General features: G+C 31.6%; 4 protein-coding genes and 1 long non-coding RNA gene across 5 annotated transcripts; 3 read left to right on the top strand and 2 right to left on the bottom strand.

Annotated features, from left to right (window-relative positions):
- The first annotated feature begins 6,197 nt into the window (after nucleotides 1–6,197).
- On the top strand, nucleotides 6,198–7,853 carry LOC139887899 (uncharacterized). The gene is made up of 4 exons (XM_071870947.1): nucleotides 6,198–6,208; nucleotides 6,309–6,505; nucleotides 7,199–7,761; nucleotides 7,812–7,853. The coding sequence occupies exons 1-4, from the start codon at nucleotides 6,198–6,200 to the stop codon at nucleotides 7,851–7,853; spliced, it is 813 nt and encodes a 270-aa protein (XP_071727048.1).
- On the top strand, nucleotides 7,704–10,164 carry LOC139887898 (uncharacterized). Its single transcript, XM_071870946.1, has 5 exons — nucleotides 7,704–7,897; nucleotides 8,021–8,245; nucleotides 8,551–9,527; nucleotides 9,699–9,879; nucleotides 10,081–10,164. Exons 1-5 carry the CDS (start codon nucleotides 7,859–7,861, stop codon nucleotides 10,162–10,164), a joined length of 1,506 nt encoding a protein of 501 aa, XP_071727047.1. The 5' UTR covers nucleotides 7,704–7,858.
- Nucleotides 10,164–10,757, top strand: LOC139890888 (uncharacterized). The gene is made up of 3 exons (XR_011773473.1): nucleotides 10,164–10,203; nucleotides 10,306–10,443; nucleotides 10,593–10,757. It is a non-coding gene; the product is annotated as an uncharacterized lncRNA (long non-coding RNA).
- A 1,332-nt stretch (nucleotides 10,758–12,089) lies between these two features.
- On the bottom strand, nucleotides 12,090–13,237 carry LOC139887897 (uncharacterized). The gene is made up of 3 exons (XM_071870945.1): nucleotides 12,860–13,237; nucleotides 12,669–12,725; nucleotides 12,090–12,572 (listed from the first exon to the last, which is right to left on the bottom strand). Exons 1-3 carry the CDS (start codon nucleotides 13,235–13,237, stop codon nucleotides 12,090–12,092), a joined length of 918 nt encoding a protein of 305 aa, XP_071727046.1.
- Nucleotides 13,238–13,242: 5 nt separating this feature from the next.
- On the bottom strand, nucleotides 13,243–15,405 carry LOC139887896 (protein FAR1-RELATED SEQUENCE 5-like). The gene is made up of 4 exons (XM_071870944.1): nucleotides 15,342–15,405; nucleotides 14,014–14,821; nucleotides 13,663–13,921; nucleotides 13,243–13,545 (listed from the first exon to the last, which is right to left on the bottom strand). Exons 1-4 carry the CDS (start codon nucleotides 15,403–15,405, stop codon nucleotides 13,243–13,245), a joined length of 1,434 nt encoding a protein of 477 aa, XP_071727045.1.
- Nucleotides 15,406–22,715: the final 7,310 nt, after the last annotated feature.

The raw sequence follows: 22,715 nt of genomic DNA, 5'->3' as shown, positions 1-22,715 counted from the left end.
AAGTCGTCCCTCCCTATTCTGTAGAGCATAAAGAACCATGAATTCCGATAAGTGCAGTAAAAGTATACAAGTAAAATAGATAAAAAAGAAACTTTACCATGAATAAAGTATATACCAATACGATATGTATAGGTAAATAAAGCATGTAACAAAATAATGTAATAAAACATATAATTAAAAAATGTGCGTGTCAAATATGCAAGTATAACCAGTCATGTAAGTACAATAAGTATACGAAAACATGTTGGTAAGAAGCATGTAGGTATAATATGCAGTATAAAATAGATGGTATACAATGTAAACATAGACAAATAGGCATACAATGTTAGCATAAAAGCATGTGATATGTAAGTATGTATAATTTAATTGCAATATAATGTAATACAAACATGTAACCATATAGTGCAAAAAATCCTGTGAAAATGCTACAATAAGTATAGATATATAATATAACCATAAAACAGGTACAGCCAATACGATAAGTCAAAAAAAAAAAAGAAAAAAGAAAAAAGAAAAATAAAAGACATAAGTGATGTGCACACAAGCAAGTAGGCAGGAAATATAATATAAATAAATAAAAAATAAAATAAAATAAAAAAATAAAAATAAAAAATAAACAAAATGTAGAGCCTAGTCATCTATTCTAATTCTACTCCTCCACAAATTCCTATCAGAAGTTATGTCCTCAGTCAATAAGAGCTCCTTCATGTCAAGCTTCAATCTATCCTCCAACCTACGTCTGGGTCTACCCCTTCTCCTTACGCCCCCAACAACAAGGGTCTCGACTCTCCTAACCGGGGCTAAAAGTGGGCGCCTCAAAACATGTCCAAACCATCTAAGTCGTCCTTCCCTCAGCTTGTTGGTTATGTTCCCAACTTCCAAGTTCTCCCTAAAAACTCCATTTGGTATCAAATCTAGCATTGTCTTACCACACGTCCACCTAAGCATCCTCATTTCTGCCACCTCCATCATTCTCTCCTGGGCTTTCGTCATTGGCCAACACTCCGATCCGTATAACATGGCCGGTCTGATCCGTACTTATGGATTAGATTTGTAAAAAAAAAAAAAAAAAAAATTAGAGTTAAATTTAGTAACTATATATGTTTAAAAAATATATTAATAATAAATAAATCTCCACACATAAACTTCATTACAATTGTTATTGTATTTTATTTTTTGTTGGATAAACTAATAATAATCCCCCTATTTTAATGGAGTAGTTTCCTAATTTTTTCCAAGTCAGCTACCCTATTTTTGTTATTGTACTTTTTATAATCTCCTTAACTAATTTTTATGGCTCGACCTAGTTGTTGCAAGGTTGTGGCTTCGTTTGTATCCTTTTTCTATTTATAATATTTTACCTTGCCTTTCAGGAAAAAAAAAAAACTAATCTCCTTAACTAATACTACTTGTTTTTAGTTTTTTATTCAAGTGAGTGATTGTATTTTTTTTGTTTTATTGAATAAATCCAATTTTAGCAATCCCCTAATTAATAGGTTGATTTTTTCAATCTCTTAGTCAGCGTAATTTTTATTTTTTTATGTATCTATTTATACATTATTATTATAAAAGTTTGAATTAATAGGTTTTCATTTTAATTTTATTATACAAATATCAATACTAACATTATTGAATGTTAAAGTATACATGTATATGTATAGATGTATAGATAGATATTTATTATATTATATTAATTAATATTTTAGACACGTTTGACCGATTCATTAATCTCAACTGAATAATTAGATAAAAATGAATAAGATTATGATAAATACGAATACGATTACGATTAGGATTGATTACGATTCATGCTTATTACGTTTGTATCTTATAAATAATATCTCTAATAAATTATATCTTGTGGTTGACTAAATCTGAACCTGTGCTAATTATACATGTATTATTGTATATATAAGGCTTCATGTCATTCAATTCGGTAGTCAAGGACAGAAGTTGTACGTGCAGTAAGAAGTTTAAAGGTAAAATTGCTTACATGAACTCTTAATTAATTAATCTTTTGTTAATTAATCTTCTGTTAATTAATCTTAAAGGTAAAGATTTGAATAAATTTTTGATTTAAGAGAAACAACTATTGGATTGGTTGGTAATGGCGGCGTTAGAAGTGGTGGAGTTAATCCAGATGGTACAATCTTTTTTACCTGCAAGAGAAGCTGCCCGTACCATGGTGTTATCTAAGTTATGGCTGTATGCTTGGTCTACCAGCCCTAGCCTTAGGATCTCATGTGATACGACCATTCGGTCTTATATAAGGACTAAATGGCTGGAAGCCATGTTGATCTCACGTCATAATTACCTTAGGACGCTTAGTGTTTGGGTTCCTCATTTCAAACTTTGGGTTCCTCCCGCTGTTACCAATTGTGTGTCTTTACGAGTATTGGAGTTGGTTAAGGTGTGCATAAGTCAAGATGTACTTGATAACCTATTCTCTACCTGTACTTTACTTGAGGTGATAAACATTAGATTTCTCAATATTGTGGATACAATCAAGGTTAGGAGACTCCGCTGTCTTCGAGATTTAAAAATAGTTCCACTACGAGAAGATATCAAGTTGGAAATTGATGACGTCCCAAGTCTTTGCTCGTTTGCTTACATGTCAAAGCCATGGGTGAGTGCGGGGTACGGTGAACGCTGTAGGGGGCTAGAGTATGGATTAGCTGCTAATTCGGAATCTTTTGCAAGTGTGAGACACCTATGTTTAAGCAAGGTGATAATGAACCGCACACTTCTTGACACCATCAACTCAGTATTTCCTTTTCTCGAAAGTTTAACCATTGACATGGAATGTTGTTGGTTGACTTGTATGGAAATCACCTGTACTTCTTTGAAAAGACTCAACCTCGTATGGACGGAAGACAGTGATGTCAATCGTGATTACGCTTCATTAAAGTTCATTTGCCCTTCAAGGTTACTATTTTTCCAGTACGAGGGTTTTAAAATGCCTATTCTCTCGTTTCCAAACAGTGCTCTCAAGGAAATTAAAATAATACTGAAGCTGAGGCTGAGCTGCACATACTCTACGTCGTCCTTCTTTACCCGGATCTGGGAAGCATTCAATATATCGAGCAAGGTTAAGATTGAAGTTATAGACATGCCTGATGATTATGTAGTGCCTTGTAACATAAGCCTTAATCTTAAACCGGCTACTAATGTCGAGGAGATAACATTTAAAAAATTTTCAAGTAAGGATCTATGGGATCACTCATCATCACCCTTTGATGCGTTTATTTCGATTTGTCATCCCAAGTATGTCAAAGTGTCGTCCATTCAAGACAATCACTCCTTGAAGCTAGTCGAAGAAGCGATGATCAAATGGGCAAGAAGCCGAAGCGACCTTAAAGATGTTGAAATGAAAAACGATAGAAATGGAAGATGGGAAACTCTGAAAAATGCTCCAATAAGTAGTAGTTCTGTTGAGGGATATGGATTAAGTTGTGATCTCTATACTTATTTTAGTGGTGTGTTTAAACTAAACTGGAAGCTAGTCGTGGAAGCAATGATTAAATGGACAAGAGGCCGGAGCGACCTTAAAGATGTTGAAATAAAAAACGATAGCAATGGTCCAATAAGTTTTATTGAGGTATTAAGGTGTGATCCGTATGGTTATACTGCTGTGTTTAAACTAAACTGGTAGCTAGGTATTCTCCATTGAACAAAACTATTCCTATAAATAATACATGGATGGATGTTGATCGATGGGACAAAACCGGTTACAATGTTACATGCTAGTGATGTACATGAATGATCAAGGGGCAACAGGCTTTTCTTTTATTACCTATTTGTTAATAGTTATAGTTATTATTTGTATTGAGTGAATTTAAGATTATGCATCACATCACCGTTCCTTAGTATTATTTTTCAATTATTTATCATATGAAGTATATTTTCAAAATTAATATGGTAATATTAATTTTAATATCTTCTTGATGGATGGATTTAGTATTATTCATGACACTAGAACATGGACGTACTGTGAATTCTTAAATATTAAGAACATAATAATCTATAAAAAGGAGCTAAAACACTATTCATCGTCTCACGGGATTTCTTTTATTTTACATGTTATGAGGCCTTAGGGTTCCTAACAATATTCCTTTTCATTCTGCTGTCGCCACCAAAAACCGGTCCGTCGCTATCACCGAGTAATGGTCGGCCGCCACCTCTGTTACACTTTCTTTCTTTTCGCGTTTCGTGTACGTGAACTAAGAGTTTTTACATATCTTCAAATCTTCTTTAATCTCTTTTTCCTATTAGGCTTTAGAGCCCGTGCGTTTAACGGGTGAGTAAAATCCATGCAAAATTAATTATCAAACAATTATTGTTGTGTGCTATAGCTAGTTTTGTGAGCTCGTCCATTGAAAACGCAACGTTAAAAATAAATATTTATAAATATATAATCAATTTCTAAGAACTCCAAATAAATGAGTATTTATTAAAAAAAAAATGATTAGTTCATATGCGAACCAAAAATATTATTATAGACGATGTAAATCTTACATTGTCTTAACGTTCATAACTATGCACTATAATTACAGATGACGTAAATCATAATCCATTCAACCTGAATCAAATGACTTAGTGTGTTGCACAATTATTTATAACTAACCGGTTAAAAGAGAATTTCTCTAACACCAATATAATGTGAGGCTCAATTAACATTAACATTATCATTGAAATGAAAATAAAATATAAAAGCAAGAACAGACAACCAAAAAGACAAAAGACCATATTTAACCCAGCGCGATCGGCCTTTTTTTGGGTACATCACGCCCCCACCGCGCCCCAACGCGGCGCCATCGGAGAAAATAGGTTCCGGCGTGATGGTTGCATCACTTGCAGAGGGGAGGAGGTGATGGAGGAGGAAGCCAATGGGACTGCAGCACGTGTCTTCAACGGATATATTTATATCCGTTTGAAATTTAATTTTTTTTTTCTTTTATAAATACCACATTTCTTATACCATTTTACACGCACTACTTTCAATTCTATACTTCAAAATAAAATCTAAACTTGTCTAAAAAAAATGTCACAAAATTTGTTTAACGCTTTTGATATGTGGGATTCGAGGATCAACAAGATTTGGAATTTTTAAGAGCAATTGGAGAAGAATTAGATGCTGACGAAGTTGTTAAAGCTGCTAACAACGAACGAGTTCCACGGTCTATAGTTTACATTCATAGGGATCGTGAAATCGCGGGTGAAATATTACACAAACACTATTTTCAAGAATCTCTTAAATATCTCGATCGTCATTTTAAAAGACGTTTTAGAATGAGTAAAGAATTATTCTTACGCATCGTTAATGATATATTTGATTATGATGTTCAACCTTTACCTACTCATTTTGAATTTTTTAAATCAAAAACTTGTAACCGTATTTGTCCATGTTTAATAAAAGTTCTGTTAAAAAAATGATTGTTCTATGTGATAATTATTAAAATTAATAATACGAATTAATAATAATAATAATAATAATAATAATAATAATAATAATAATAATAATAATAATAATAATAGTATTAATAATAATAATAATAATAATAATAATAATAATAATAATAATAATAATAATAATAATAACTCAAATAAAAATGAAAAATAAATAAAAAATGTGGGACCAACAACCCTCGTCACACCCCCATCACGCCTACCATTACAAATTCTATCCCGCCATCACCCCATCACCTCTTCCACATTAGCACTATACCCCACAAAAATCACATCCCTCTATCCCCCCACCCCCCACACACACCATTAAAATTAAAAATGGTCTAAACAACTTGACCAATTAATTGTAGCCAGATGAATTGTGGAAATCGAAAGGTAAGTCGATTGGATGATGTGATAAATGTTTTTGAAAGTAAACCATCTATCTCGATTTATTATAATTATTATATATTATATATTTATGTGATGTGATGTGATGTAGAAAGAAATTATTTATTTCGTTGGAATGGGTTTTTTCTTATTGGTGTTTCATTCACTCTCCAAATATCGGTGTATTTCTTTGTAATTGTCTAAACATAATGAATTATAATACTAATTAATTAATTTGTACAGTGTAGTTTATACGATAGAAGAATATTCAAATGAAATCTATATTTAAGTTGAGATTGAGGGGACAAATCTCAGCCTTTAGATTGAGATTGATCAACGGATCAGATTAAAAGTCCCAATATATGGCGGAGGGGTATTTTCGTCCACACAGGCAAAATATGTTATACACCCACCGCTTGGAATATCATTCCATCGTATCTGTATTTCACACACAAACACACACTTCTTTCTAGGATTTCAACATCGACCGCTAATTTCCTTCGATCAACACCGATCAAAGCTGCCATTATCAACAATCATCAACAGCTATACACATTAATCGATTATCTTCCATCAAACATGGCTAAATCGGAGCATTCTCTAATCAAAAAATCGTCGTCGGCTGAAAAGCATGTTCCGGCTAATAAAAAAGCTCCGGCCAAAACTACTGGTAATTTTAACAAGTTTTGTTGATGTTCGTTTATAATCAATCAAGTTTGTTTGTATTCCTTTAATGATTTCAAATTTCAGGGTTTCGTCATATAGCATTCGTGTGTGTGCTTCTTTAAGCACATGATTTTTGTTGTGATTGTTTAATATGTGCTTTTTATCTTCTTTATGAGTTGCACATTTGTTGTTCTTAAATCAGATTGTATGTATAAGTTTTGTTATTACCTTTTAGGTTTTATCAATCACATGTGATTATTACAAGAAATCACTTTCGAATACACATTTAGCTGTTATATTTGCTTCTTTAATCACATGTTATTCGTTGTGATTGTTTAATATGTGCTTTTTATCTTTTGTATGAGTTGCACACCTTTTAGGTTTTATTCAATCACATGTGATTATATAATAAATCACTTTTGAAATCTGTTAACAAATGTTATTTGCTTCTTTAATCACATGTTATTTGTTGTGATTGTTTAATATGTGCCTTTTATCTGTGTATGAGTTTCATATCTGTTGTTGCTAAATCAGAGTGTAAGTATAAATTTTGTGAGTATCTTCTAGGTTTTTTCAATCACATGTGATTATACAAGAAATCACTATGGAATTCACATTTAGCTGTTAACAAATGATATCACCTTTGATTTGTTTTGTTCAATGTTACTGATTTACTTTTGTAAATCACATTTTTCAGGTAAAAGAAAACACCAGTCTGTTACCAATGCCGTTGATAATCCCAAACAGAAACACAAAGTTAAGGATGTTCCTTCTGATGATGAAGTTGAGTCTAAGCTACCAGCTCTTAGGCTAAGGACAACACCGGCGCAGTTTGCAAAGGTGATGTGTTCGTTGACCCCCGAACAAAAATTTTGTGTCACGAGACTTGGGTTTCGTTCTTTAATTGGGTTTAATATAGACCAATTGCCGGGTAATCTTGTTTACTATGTTGTTGACAATTTCGATGGTGATGAGATGATAATAAAGACTCAAAAAGGAAACATTAAGGTTGATTCCCAAGCTGTCCACGATGTGTTTGGACTCGAAGATGTTGGTACTGATATAGACACCTCGGAACTCAAGCTTGGTAGTCTTTTTGTTCAAAATTGGTTGAATCAGTTTCCACCACCCCCGTTTGTCACCCGTTCATCTTCACTGTGTTCTAAGATCCCGACCTCAACGGAAGTTGATAGTATCTTTCAGATGAACTTTATCATGTTGTTTGCAAGCACGATGGTGTCATGTGAAAGAAATGGGAAAGTGAGTTCGTATGTGTTGATGAGGTTGTCTGACGATGTTGATATTTCAAGTATCAACTGGTCCATGTTTCTTCTTTCTTCATTGAAATATAGCAAAAATGGATGGAACAGAAATGATCCCAACTGTTTCTACACCGGTGCTGCTACTTTTCTCACCGTGAGTTATCTTTTCATTATCTATATATCATATATGATTTTCAACAATTTTTTTTACGAATTGGTTTGATAACTATGATTTTTTTTTCGTGTTTGTTTCTTAGCTGCTCTATCTCGACCGTACAAAGTTTGATTCTTTTCCTGTTGTTCGTGGGCGTCCAGTTTTCAAGAACTGGAAAGGAGCCATTGCGGTTCGTGCAAAGAAAGAGGCTGAGCTCGGATCATTTGGGCTGTTGGAACTTGCAGATGAATATGACGAAGAAGCAGAAAATGGGGAGGGTTTTCTCAAACTTGAAGATGAGGATAAGGCTGATCTGCGTGCGATTGAGGTAGGGTTTTTTTTTTTTTTTTTTTTTTTTTTTTTTTTATAATTCAAACACCTGTTTTTACTAATTAAATCATGCTGTGTTAGTATGATTTTTTGTATACAATCACCTGTGATTGAATTTTTGTATACAATCACATGTGATTTTATGATAAAATCACATGTGATTGATTTTTTGTATACAATCACCTGTTTTCACTAATTAAATAATACTTGTTCTGATTATACATTCAGTAAATAATATTATATTATGCGATAACTTTGATCTTTTTTTATAACTATTCTAAGCTTTTTGCACATTATATGCAGGGTTATTGTGAAGTTATCGAGGAGAAGTTTAAATTGGTCAATGAGTTGAAGCATTTTTTATCACGGACAATACGTGAAAGTTTGTCCAAGTACCCAGATGAGAAGATATTGATATCTTATGAAAAGAAGTTGAACGAAGTCTTTAAAATGGATGTGTGTGATGTGAAGACTGACGATGAGATGGAGGATGAGTCAGAGGGAAAAGACGATGATGATGTCAACAATGATGAGTCAGAGGGAAAAGACGATGATGATGAGAAGAAGGCCGAGTCAGAGGGAACTGACGATGATGATGACGATGATGATGACCACGATGATGATGAGAAGAATGCTGATTCGGAGAAAAAAGATGATGAATGTGTTGATGTAAACAAGGTTGAGTCTGAGAAAAAGATTGATGATGGGCAATCCAAGGCTGATGATGATGTGAATGATGAGCAAGAAGTTAATCTTGATTCCGATGATCCAATTGTTCCAGTTGTGACAGAAGTTGTAGGTCCAAAGGTTGCTGAGAAAGATGTTGACAAATATCAAAATGAAGAAGAGTACACATCTTTGACACAATGGTTTAACAACAACGTTAATGAGGTCGTTGATATTTGTGAAATTATATCTTTACTTAATGCACCAACAAGCCTTACATGGTTACCTGTTCATAATACTCCAACAATGATGAATTTAACACCACCTACTTTTCATCTCTTATCTCAGGAGGATAAATATGAGAACAAGGAGTATGATGAAGCTATGAAATTTTTAGACAAGGGTAAGTTGGCAAGCAGCCCTGAAGTTGGAAAAACGTTACCGAAACAAACGGCTGTCCAGTCAAAGAAATTTTGTAAAAAAGCTATAAAGAAAGATCAGACAATCGTTCTTAGATCTGCTTATATCAACAAGCTGACTATTGTGTCTGACATTCTGACAAACTCTGAGCTTATTTTGGCTATGGAATTATTTTCGATGAAGCTTAGCCCTTCGTGAGTTTTCTAAAATTTTTCCTTTTAATACATACAAATCCTTCTGCTTTATAAGCCAATCACATGTGATTATATTATGAAATCACATGTGATTTTATTATGAAATCACATGTGATTATATTCTGAAATCACATGTATTAAACTAACCCCCCCCCTTTTTTTGTTTGTTAGTGAGACTGTTTTTGAATCAAGAAAAGGCAGCATGATACACCGTCTTAGTTTGGAATCACTTTGCCCCGATGTTTATGTTGAGACTAGTGTAATTGATTTATGGAGCTTTATACTGAACGAAGAGCAAAAGTACAGAGGACAATCTAGCCCGTCTAGGTTTTTTTTCCCTTCTTCAATCATTGTAAGTTTTATCGTTTAAAAATTTTTATGTACTATATTAGCTTGCTGTTTCTATCTGTGTGTTATGGTTCTTAATACTTAGTCACATATGATTGTTATATATAATCACATGTGATTGTTATATATATAATCACATGTGATTATTATAGATATAATTACATATTATTGTTATATATGATCACATGTGTTATTTTATTTACAGTATTCTTATTTGTATGACAACAAGAACATGAAAAAGGAAGATAAGCTGATGATAATCAAAGAAAGTGCTAATGCTTGGTTTTGATTTTTTCCAAAGCTTGCGTCACTCCGAAAAGTTGATCTTGTATGTTATTTCTAGCTAACATTTGTAGGCTTATTTGCCTTTATATCATAATCAATTATTTGTGTTCTAATAATTTCTTTCTTTTTTGATTTTTTACAACAGGTATTTTTCCCAATCTGCAGACATGGGCATTTCTTTGTCTTGGTGATTGACATGAAAGTTCCCAAGCTCTACATACTTGACAACTCTTCGGTAGTTAAAAACTATGCTGCAAGATACGCCAAAGTTTTCAATCTTTTGGTTAGTGTTTATTATAATATCATTACTTGTACGTTTTCCACTTCAATATCAGTTTTTTTTGCTTCCCCTGTTTACACTTAATGTTTTTAAACATCTGCTCAATCATTAATTTAATAACTATTCATTTTTTATGATTTTGTTTTTTCCAGCTATATGCTTTTGCTGAACATATGAAATTTCATAAGCATCCTTTTGCAAATCAAATTGAAAAATTGGAACGAATTAGGATTTCGCTGCCATGGAAAACAATAGATAATGTTGTGGATTGTGGCATGTTTGCTATGTTCCACATGGACATGTTTAAAGCAAGATCAGAGAATGAGTGGTCTGATGTATTGGTGCCTGAGTCGGCTGAACAAAAAAATCAGCTACGGAAGCTGAGGATTCGCTATGCATCGAAGATTTTGTCGCATGATCTAAACATACATGCTGAGCAGATGTTAAGAAATGCAAGAAATTTTGCCGCATTCCATGAAAAGAAAGATTATAGGAAGGTTATCATTTCTGCAAAACAATCAAGAGGTGTCCGAGTTGAAAAAGCTAAAAATCAAGAGGTGCATGACCAGCAATCTAATGAAGAGTGAAGTTTTTTGAAGATGTATTTTATTGTTCTGCTTTGATAGTTCAGTGTATGGTTAGATGTAGATGGTTGGAAAGATGTGTTTTGGTTAATGACATGTTAGTGGTTAGATGTTGATGGCTCTTTTGGTCAAGATGTTTTTTGGTTAATGACATGCTACTTGATATTTTAATGCATGGTTTAGATGTTCATATATTTATTGTCTCTAATGCTTGGATGGTTATGATTCTTGGTGGTTGATGGTTGATTAAAAATACTATACAGCTACAAGTTATTCCTCATGCAATCACATGTGATTTTTGCATTTGCAATCACATGTGATAATACATAACAATCACATGTGATATTACATATATAATCACTTGTCTTATTCAATCAAATCTGATGGTAATATAAAATCACATGTGATTGAACTACTTAATCACATGTGATTTTAGTATATAATCACAACCGTTAACATTATGTGATATAAAATCACATGTGATTGAACTACTTAATCACATGTGATTTTAGTATATAATCACAACCGTTAACATACATTATGTGATATAAAATCACATGTGATTGAACTACTTAATCTCATGTCATTGTCTTATTCAATCAAATCTGATTGTAATATAAAATCACATGTGATTGAACTACTTAATCACATATGATTTTAGTACATAATCACAACCGTTAACTACATTCTTTTACAAATTGATTTTGCAAAGACCTCTCACCACCATTAGGACCCATCACATGGTTTTTGGGTTTAGGGACTAATTGATTTTACAAATGATTCTTAATGTCATTGGCTTTATTCAATCACATGTGATTATAATATAAAATCACATGTGATTGAACTACTTAATCACATGTGATTACAGTATATAATCACAACTGTTGATATACATTCTGTAAAATCAAAACCATAAATAAAAAATGTTCCAAACACATTAACAATTTTTAACAGTTGTTCTTGAAATAAAGTAACAAAATATAAAAAAATGAAAGTCAAACATTTAATAGGAACACCAAAATTAACAATTGTACGAATATAAAAAATAAAAAATAAAAAATAAAATCAACGTTTGTCTTTGTCACAACCCCTGCAATTGTGTTCATGTGATCCACAATTACTGCAAGTAATCTTTCTTTTTTTGCTTTCCAAAATTCCTTTCTCTTTTCCACTCATGAGATGCTTATCTTTTCCACAACCTTTGTATCTCCCAACCGGTGGGTTTTGTATGTCTAATGAATTAGGTTTTGAAACACCAACCATTTCTTGTATGACATCATCTTTTTTCTTAAACTGTTTTGGCACTTGAGCCTCAACTTCTTTCTTCACCATTTTAACTTTTTCAAGAAGCACTTGTAGCATCGTTTCATCCTGCCCAATTAGTTCAACACAATCATCAACAACTGATGTGATTTCATTAATAGAATTTTGAACAGCAATGTTTTCGTTGCCATATCTGTTTCTCCTTGATCTTAACTCTGGTGGTATTATATCCCTTCTCCAACGCCTCATTATGTATTTTTCAGGGATTTCATCTATATTATCGTTCTTCAATACCCAAAAACAATGTCTGCAAAGAAGACCAAATCTTAGATAGTGTCTACATGTACATATTATTGATCCATCTTGGCGGTTATGAAGTACCTTCATAATGAAAAAAGTATGAAACTGATGTATAAGCCAATCACAAGTGATAAGTACCTATTTAAATATGACAACTGATGTATAAGTCAATCACAAGTGATAAGTACCTATTTAAACTATTTTAACAAGTGAGATTCAAACTATTGCACAAATGTTATTCCATACATGAAAAAATATGTAAATTAGTTTACCTTGTATTTGAAGAACTCTTTTTCTTCATTCGAGCCTTCCCTTTTATCCTCCATACTTGAGCCTTCATCTTTTTTCCCTTCATTCGAACCTTCATTTTTCTTCCCTTCATTCGAGCATTCCTTTCTCTTTTCCAATTTCTCTTTAGCAACAAATATTTCCGTGTATTCCTCTTTGTCCATTTTATCCAACGAACATTTATACAAAGCTGCAACAATCTCTTGTTGAATAATAAGAAAAATTGTATTCGTGTATACCTTCGATGCATGTTTTTCAATTCTTAGCAACGTTAATAATTTTGGGTTTTTCTTGATTGTCTGTACATCCAAAGATTCTTGTTTTGACCTCTGTTTTAACATGGCAGATTCAAAGCCGTCCATAAAAGTCAACAGATTTGATGCAGATCTTGTAAAGTGTGAAAAAAAGCATTTTCACTCTCTGATCTTGAAGTAGTTCGCATCAAACCAAACATTTCAGTCTCGATGAAATATGCTGGTATCCAACTTGATCTAACATCAAACATATATTTGAACCAACTGTCATTCTTCAATGAAAAATCGTCCATCAACTTTTCCCATTTTTCTTCAAAAACAGTTGGTTCTATGTACATATTCCACACAATTTTATCAAATCTCTTCTTGAAGTCTTTTTCTTGTTTGTCTTCAATATTAGGATTTACTTCTTGAATCTGTAATCACATTTGATTGGTTAATAATTCATATTAAGAAAATTATGTATATGTATCATTAACCATTTCAATCGCATGTGATTAGTTACATGTAGTCTTCAATAATAAAACTCATACCTTTGATGGCACATTCCTCATAATGTGCCACATGCATAGTCTATGCTTTGCCGTCTTAAAGACCTCTTTTATGGCTATCGCCATTGATTTATCCTGATCTGTCACAATCATGTTTGGCTCTTTCCCGAATGTCTTCATGAAGCAATTAAGTAGCCATTTGTAACTCTCGGCTGTTTCATCCCTGATCATTGCCGCAGCAACAGTGACACACCTACGGTGGTTATCTATTCCAGTAAATGGTACAAACTTGAGGTTGTACCTGTTAATAAAAAGACAATGTTAGAAACTCAGATAAGCCAAACAACCTGTCAATCACATGTGATTAGAAGCTGTAAAAACCAGGTATCATACCTGTTAGTTCTATATGTTGCATCAAATGAGATAACATCACTAAACTCCTTGTAGTTGCACTTTGCAACTTCATCCGCCCAGAAAATGGAATGTAATTGACTTTTTTCAAGCTTGTACTCAAATGAAAAACCAGGAACATATTTTTTCCTTTCTTCCATTTTGTTAACGAGCATTTGAGAATTAGTTGCATTGATAAACACATTCAAATCTCGTTTCCAGTTTCTGAAGTCAATTACAGTTCCATGAACATTTTTTTCAGACCCTTTCATATTGCTGTAAACTTCGTATGCCTTTGTTGGACCAATATTTGATACCGTCGAATGGTATACAAACAACTTCTCTGCATACCTCATTTGTCTTTCCTTTTTACTTAAATGTCTGTATTCTATCGGTAGCAACTCATGATTATGTTGTTCTTCAAAGTCAGCAAGAACGAAAGTATCTGTTCCATACACCCGGTCGAATCTAACTTTAGCCCTACATCCTGTGCATTCCATGTTGCTTTTCCGAATTGGCTTTTTAGTTTCTTGTAATGTGTCAAAGTAGACTTCCTTTGGTGTGCCAGCCTTGTTGCATAAGTAATATTTTTGTTTCACTAATCCAGATTTTGCAGTTTTTTGTCCAGCCTTTCTTATGTCAAAACATGCATGATATGCATATAACCTATACATCTCTTCACATTGATCAAGTGTTCCATAATTATGACCAATGACCGGTAAGAAAAGTTTGTCAACAATTGGTGCATAATACAATGATCCACCCGGTGTTTCGTTTTTACGTGTTGCAGTTGCTTTTGGTGAATTATAATCTGTGGAAAACAAATTACAATGTTAATTGAATGTTTAGCTGAAATAAGAGACAATATACATATCACATAATATATTATCATATAACGCAATCACATGTGATTCAATAAGTAAAAATTTACAACAATTCTATTTTCAACTTCATCTTCATTGTATTCATCAGTAATCACTTTAAATCCCAGTAATGTATTATCATAAAACAATCACATGTGATTTTTACAAGAAATTACATGTGATTTTACACCAGATATTACTTAAAGTCACAAAAACACTAATTCATTAAAAGCTAATCACATGTGATTGAATGAGTAAAAATTTACAACAATTCGATTTTTATCTTCATCTTCATTGTATTCATCATGAACCACTTTTAAATCCCAGTAATGTATTATCATAAAACAATCACATGTGATTTTACAATATATTACATGTGATTTTACACAAGACATTACTTAAAGTCACAAAAACACTAATTCATTAAAAGCTAATCACATGTGATTGAAGACGAAACGATATACATACCATCATCATTCTGGATTTCATTGATGTCTTCATCATTGATATCGTATTCCCTCTCTGGTTCCATTGCTTAAATTGAAGGTGTATATGAATTGATTGATCAATGAATTCGTATGTTAAGCAATTCGGAGTGAACGAGTGATTACCAATCTAAGTTAACGACGTTAGGTAATCGTATAATCAAGCAATCCGACTGAATTAATCAGAGTTAATGACGGAATCGAACTGATTGTTCGTCGGATAATCGTCAATCGCCATCACCAGGATCGTTTAGGGTTTTTGAAGGTTTTCGTTCGAGAGTGATTTGTTTCGTAGTAGGATTTCTATTTTTTGTAAAATGACCATAATACCCTCGCTGTATTAATTGGTGCTTCAATCTGGATCATTGATTAAAAGTGATCCAAAGGCTGAGAACCGCCCCTTGGATTTCAACCTTTTTAATGGTTTCTTTGGAATACAACTCTTATACGATATATAAAAAGTTATGATAATTACATAATACATTAAATAATTAAACATAAGAGGCTTGACAATTTCTACTCCATATTTTTCAGGAGAATTTAAATTTAAATAATAATTAATTGTTTGTATTTAACATATAAGTATACATAATTGTAGATGATCAGAGAGTTTCTAAGGATTAATACAGATACTTTTTACTACAGTATATTTTAGTGATTTGAGTTTTTTTTTTTTTTTTTTGTTTTTGTTTTTTTTTTCATTCAACATGTGGAAAGTAAGGTAATGATTTCAGTCAATAGTGGAAAGTAAGGAGTTTGAAATGATTTTTCAGGAGAATTTTAATGATTTCAGTCAATAGTGGAAAGTAAGGAGTTTGTAAATTTTTTGGGAGATAAAATCTTCTATTTGTTTAAGAGATTCCATAAAATTGATAATTGTAATTAATTTGAGATTAATTATACTCCGTAATAACTAGTTTTCGAACCCTCGCTTCGCATCGGAGGTTCGGTTTTCAATGTATTTTATTGCGTTTAGTTTGTGAAATTATTTCGTGGCTAACGATGATGTCGTTAAAGCGCAACTCCAGTCGAACTAAAAGGTATAACCCGTCAAAAATTTAAATGTTATTTTAAAGTAACAATATATGTGCATCTCCGCGTTTCGCTATGGAATTGTTGACTTTTAAAAATTTAATGCAATTAAGTCGTTATCTTATATTAACACTTTGTATAATTTAAGAGTAGAAGATTTACTGAGATATATCCAAAAAGTCACGAAATAATCAGAAAATAATAATAAGACCAATATGTCTTTGTTGTTAATAGATGAAAATAGTTACGGAGCTTGCGAGTGAAAAATCAACATGTATGAAAAGTACCACAAATATTTAGTGTTTTTTAAAAAGTGTCCGTTTTGCGTATAGTTAGTGACATTGTATTCGTAAAGTTATTTCGAGATTAACGATGGTGTCGGAAAAATTTAACTCGTTGCGAGCTAGAATATATGACTCATTGAATATTTGAGTAGAGTTTATTTAAGATTTTTTGTTTATGAAAATGTTAATTTGACACTTTACACCCCTGTTTTGGGGGTCAATTTTAATTTTTGAACAAAGTGTGAGAGCTTTTTTGGTGAAATAGAATTTAGTTAGAAATAAAAAAATAGGTGAAAAGACGAAAACTCTCTCGATACTATTCATAACTTTTGTCTAATAGATAATATAATAATAGTAGTAATAATTACATGTCATCATGGAACACTAAAAAATTGCCACGTCAGCCATACTTTCTTGTATATGTATATATATATATATATATATATATATATATATATATATATATATATATATATATACTAGTGAAATGACCCGTGGAATCACGAGTTTATCTAAACGAAAAAGTTTAATTATATATGTTTTAGGTATTAAGTGTACGTAAATGCTAAAGTCATTCAGTTTAATGACCCGTGAAATCACGGATTCCGACTAAGAAAGTTGTCGTTGTTTTTACAAACATATTGACGTACTTAAATTGATTAGAATAAATGAACTACATTTATTCTCTCACCACCATCTTTCAATTTTTATCACAATTACTATTTTCCTTGTCATAAAAGCATACACTACATCTTCTATTGAAACATGTTTTTTGTATACATATATAATGTAATTAATCTCGTAAAGAGAACTCACATTTTGAGACGACCCGTCCTAATCCATAAGGATGAATACAATAACATATGATTACATCGCGAGGTATTTGACCTCTGTATGATACATTTTACAAACATTGCATTCGTTTTTAAAAGACAACCTTTTATTACATCGAAAGTTGATAGACATGCATACCATTTCATAATATCCAACTTATAAATGACCTAATCTGTCATTTACTTAATAATAATCTCTATTGAACTCAATGACTTGAATGCAATGTCTTTTGAAATATGTCATGAATGACTCCAAGTATTATCTTTAAAATGAGCAAATGCACAGCGGAAGATTTCTTTAATACCTGAGAATAAACATGTTTAAAAGTGTCAATCAAAAGGTTGGTTAGTTCATTAGTTTATCATCAATATTCATTTTCATCATTTTTATAGACCACAAGATTTTCATTTCCATTTCTCATAAATAAACATCCCATACATAGAGATAAAAATCATTCATATGGATTGAACACCTGGTAACCGACCTTAACAAGATGCATATAGAATATCCCCATCATTCCGGGACATCCTTCGGACATGATAAATTCGAAGTACTAAAGCATCCGGTACTTTGGATGGGGCTCGTTGGGCCCGATAGATCTATCTTTAGGATTCGCGTCAATTAAGGGTTCCGTTACCTAATTCTTAGGCTACTAAGCTAAAAAGGGGCATATTCGATTTGATAATCCAACCATAGAATGTAGTTTCGATTACTTGTGTCTATTTCGTAAGACATTTATAAAAGTAGCGCATGTATTCTCAGTCCCAAAAATATATTGCAAAAGCATTTAAAAAGGGAGCAAATGAAACTCACCATACTGTATTTCGTAGTAAAAATACATGTAACGTCATTAAACAAGTGCAAGGTTAGCCCCAGATTCACAAACCTAAATTAATTATATATATTTATATGTTGGTCAATATTTGTCTATCAAATTAGGTCAAGTCATAGTGTACCACAATCCTAATGCTCGAGACTAATATGCAAAAGTCAACAAAAGTCAATTTGACTCAATAATGATTTCCAAAATTTATACATGATTATTATATAGTTTAAATATCGTCGTTTTATATTTTTAAATATTTTTTAAAAGGTTTATTAGAGTAAATAATATAATTCATTTTTTTTTTAAATTAAAATTTTATATTAAAATATACTCTTATATATCTTAAGTAATAAAATTTATAAAGTTCATTTAATATCATAAAAATAATATGATAGATATTATTAATGTAATTATATTACACGTAGTAAAATATATTTGTATCACATATTTATTTGATAAGATAATATCTATAATAATAGTAAGTAAAAGTTATATTATTTTATAATAATAATTATTATTATTCTACTAGTAATAACAACAATATTTATTTTTACTAAAAATGATATTATGATAAAATGATAATTTTTTATTAATAATAATACTAAAATGATATTGATATTTTATATTAACATTGATATTCCTATAAATAATAATTTTTGTAAAAATGATAGTTTTAATATTAATAATACTTTTAATAATAATGATGATAAAAATAATGAAAATGATATTTTTATCTAAATCTATATCTTACCATATTTTTATTTCATCATGATACTCATACTCATTATTTTCTAATCAATTTGTTAATAGCTTTTAATCGTCTTTTATATCGCGTTCATATTAATGATAATAATAGTAATCAAAATAATTAGGTGTTACTAATATTAGTTTTAATTATAATAATACTAATAATAATAAATATTATGATAATATTAATGATAATACTAATAACTATTTTAATGATAATAATAGTGATAAGACTAATTATAACTTTAACGATAATAACGATAGTAATAATAATAAAAATAATAATTTTTAATGATAATACCTTTTATTGGCAATGATAATAATAATAATAATAATAATAATAATAATAATAATAATAATAATAATAATCTTCTAACTATATCTAAAAGTTGACTCCTAGACCATTAATTAGGTTTTGCTTCACAATATTAAATGATGGTAAATAGTAAATAATGGTAAAAAAAAAAGGCATTATGTTAAAAATCTAAAATTCTTTCAATGATACTTATAGCAAATATAAGTTCAAGCCATCTTACATTGAAAACTCTCATGATTGTGAGATAATAACCTGATTTGAGATTTACAGTCATTATTATGACCTTTCAATTACAATATTAAAGCAAATGAGTTTTAAGCGTGATAATAATGTGAATTTAAATGTTAATATCAATTATCATTGCATTAAATAACCATTTACATGAACTCTGTTAAACTCATAAGCAAATTAAACGACTTCATATATGATTAACAAATTATTTCAATTGTGAAGGCATTTACTTAATTACTATATAAACAAACATTGCAAACCAAAATTTATATAAACAATCCGAGAACCGTTTTTTTTAATTCAAAGGAGATTTCTTTAATGTGTGTGGGGATATTAGAAGTGGTAGAAAGTTGAATGTCTTGGTAAACACACGAATGTGAACATGGATAGAGTTCGAGAATGGTATGATGATAATTATAGTTTTATGTTTGATTTCACATGTTTGATTTTTTTCATTGCAAAAGCGTAGTGCCCAATTTAACTCCAATATGAATTATCACTATATTGTGTTCAATATGTTTTATAATTGGGTCTCTTTATAGGTTTTACTTCTCATTCCAATAACCAGTTTTATGTTATTTTGTAAATCGTATATGTTTATATTGTTCTTTCCTATAATTTGTGTTGTAGGTCTCTATCATATAGGTGAAATGATTAATGGAGATTGTGACAATATTGGACGGGTGATTATAATCGGTAAATATTCATTGAATATTCTAAAAGCAAATTCAAACTTTATGTGTGTTCTAATCGTCATTGTGTTATTTACTTGCTTTATGTCATTTGTTATAAGAATTCCCTATGTTTTCATTGAACTTTATTTAGAGGCATAGCTTATTGAGAGCTAAGGGTTGTCATGATGAAAGAAATATTAGGTTGTGTTAATTTATTTATGTTGAAAAGATTAAAACGTGTAATAGAGATGGATAAGAGTGGCTAAAGTGGCTAAAGTGGATCGAGTCTTGCTTTAAATCCGCATCCATTTCGGTCCTTGTTAATGGGTCACCAACAAAAGAATTTCACCTTCAAAGAGGGATTCGTCAAGGGGACCCCCTATCCCGTTACCTCTTCATCATTGCAAGTGAAGGACTAAACATTTTAGCAAAGATTGCGATTAACAAGAAAATTATAAGGGGGATAGAAATCGGCCAAGATAAGATCAATATTTCCCACCTATAATTTGCGAATGATACGATACTTTTTGGGGATTGGAACAAAAGAAACATCATCAATGTTCATAAGACTCTTGAGTGCTATGAAAAGGTTTCGGGGCTTACGATAAATATGCAAAAAAGCCATATATATGGCATTGGTGTTACTCGGGGAGAAATAGAAAATATGGCTAACAGATTGGGATGCACTCCGGGATCTTTTCCTTTCACCTATCTTGGGATGTCGATAGGTGATAGATTAAACAAGAAAGAAGCATGGAAACCTATAGTCGATAAATTTACCAAAAGGTTATCGGATTGGAAAGCAAGAATGATGTCATTCGGTGGAAGGTTGACACTCGTAAAGGCGGTCCTTAATAGTCTCCCTCTATACTTATTTTCGTTGTTTCGCGCTCCTTCTTGCATCATCAATCTTCTTGAAGGTATGAGACGCAAATTTTTCGGGGGGGGGGGGGGGGGTCGGGGAATGATACTAAACTTTCATGGATTAAATGGGAAACAATTCTTTTACCTTACAATGAGGGTGGGTTAAATATTGGGAGTCTCAAAGCAAAAAATTGGTCACTACTTATCAAATGGTGGTGGCATTTTTATACCGAAAACGATTCATTATGGGCCAAAACGATTAAAAGCATCTATGGGCGGGACGGGGGGTTGGGTTCTAATCGTGTTTGTGGCAATGTTAAGCAGAATACAGTGTGGCGAAATATAATTAAAGTGGGTGATGAATTGAGCAAGATCGGCATCAACATGAAAGCTTTACTAAAAAGAGAGATTGGCGACGGCAATGGGGTCAGTTTTTGGTTCGACCAGTGGGCATGTTCTTTACCTTTAAAAGACACATACCAGCGACTGTTTAGACTAGAGAAACAACCTTCGATTTGCATCAGCAGCAGGGTGACGTACGACGACAATACATGGGCTTTCAATTGGGAATGGACACGAGCACTTACAGGCAGGTTACATGGGGAAATAAATAGCATGATCGATCTCATCAAATCAGTTTCGTTATCTGGAAGTGGCCCAAGTAAATGGAAATTCGTGGGTGAAAAAAGCGGGTCGTTTACTACAAAATCAATGAGCAAACTAATAGACGACAAACTTATTCCAAGAGAGGTCAACCTAACGACAACCATTAAGAATAATCTCATTCTGTTAAAGATTGGAATCTTCATATGGAGGGTACTAAGGAAAAGAATCGCGACAAAAGACGAACTTGATAAGAGGGGAATCGACTTGGACACATTATTATGCCCTATGTGTAATGATGTGGTTGAGTCGGTAGATCATGCCATCTATTCATGCAAATCCGCTAAAGAAATATGGATTGGTGTGACAACCCGGAAATTTCCAACCAAATTTAAACTTTAATCTTTATATGTTTCCGACACGATAAGCAATATTTGTTAAGTTAAATTGCAAGAATTTTAAACTATGTTCATACATTCATTCAACCTCGACCAAGTTCCAACAATTCACGAACCATTAAACGAATATGATTATATATGTATATGTGTATATATATTATAACTTGAAACGTAAATAAAATATTAGATTAAATACTTTATATGATTGTATCTGTTTCAAAATGTTTATCAATGGAATTAGAAGATAAGATCAAATGATTGAATTATCAGATATATTGAATTATGATTACAAGTCTCTGTTGAAAGGCCCACGTTGATTTGAGAAATCTTTCCATTTTAACAATATTCGAAAAATGGTAAAGTGATTTATAAATAAGAATAAATTGTCAATCATTGAGAACTAGACAAAGGATAGTGGAAGATTGAATCTCATAAAGACTCGATTGATCTATTTAGTTTCAAACGTACAAAAACGTTTTCAATTTAAAAAGAACTTTATTATTAAAACGTATATAACTTTTATAAATATCTAGAATCACTTTTGACAA

This window comes from Rutidosis leptorrhynchoides, chromosome 2 (genome assembly GCF_046630445.1).
Source record: "Rutidosis leptorrhynchoides isolate AG116_Rl617_1_P2 chromosome 2, CSIRO_AGI_Rlap_v1, whole genome shotgun sequence".
Classification (NCBI taxonomy): Eukaryota; Viridiplantae; Streptophyta; class Magnoliopsida; order Asterales; family Asteraceae; genus Rutidosis; species Rutidosis leptorrhynchoides.
This window is presented reverse-complemented; position numbering and strand designations above follow the sequence as displayed.

What these genes read in the sequence shown, in the direction of transcription:
- LOC139887897 (XM_071870945.1), bottom strand. Translation starts at nt 13,237, where the DNA reads ATGGACGGCTTTGAATCTGCCATGTTAAAACAGAGGTCAAAACAAGAA. An exon ending in AAGAGTTCTTCAAATACAAG is followed by an intron (nt 12,726 to 12,859) that starts GTAAACTAATTT and finishes ATATTTAAATAG; the next exon opens with GTACTTATCACTTGTGATTG. An exon ending in ATACTTTTTTCATTATGAAG is followed by an intron (nt 12,573 to 12,668) that starts GTACTTCATAAC and finishes TGGGTATTGAAG; the next exon opens with AACGATAATATAGATGAAAT.
- LOC139887899 (XM_071870947.1), top strand. An exon ending in AGCTCCGGCCAAAACTACTG is followed by an intron (nt 6,506 to 7,198) that starts GTAATTTTAACA and finishes CACATTTTTCAG; the next exon opens with GTAAAAGAAAACACCAGTCT. An exon ending in CATGTGAAAGAAATGGGAAA is followed by an intron (nt 7,762 to 7,811) that starts GTGAGTTCGTAT and finishes TGATATTTCAAG; the next exon opens with TATCAACTGGTCCATGTTTC.
- LOC139887896 (XM_071870944.1), bottom strand. Translation starts at nt 15,405, where the DNA reads ATGGAACCAGAGAGGGAATACGATATCAATGATGAAGACATCAATGAA. An exon ending in TGAAATCCAGAATGATGATG is followed by an intron (nt 14,822 to 15,341) that starts GTATGTATATCG and finishes TGTTTTCCACAG; the next exon opens with ATTATAATTCACCAAAAGCA. An exon ending in TGAGGAATGTGCCATCAAAG is followed by an intron (nt 13,546 to 13,662) that starts GTATGAGTTTTA and finishes ATGTGATTACAG; the next exon opens with ATTCAAGAAGTAAATCCTAA.
- LOC139887898 (XM_071870946.1), top strand. Translation starts at nt 7,859, where the DNA reads ATGGATGGAACAGAAATGATCCCAACTGTTTCTACACCG. An exon ending in TCCCAACTGTTTCTACACCG is followed by an intron (nt 7,898 to 8,020) that starts GTGCTGCTACTT and finishes TTTGTTTCTTAG; the next exon opens with CTGCTCTATCTCGACCGTAC. An exon ending in TCGATGAAGCTTAGCCCTTC is followed by an intron (nt 9,528 to 9,698) that starts GTGAGTTTTCTA and finishes TTTGTTTGTTAG; the next exon opens with TGAGACTGTTTTTGAATCAA.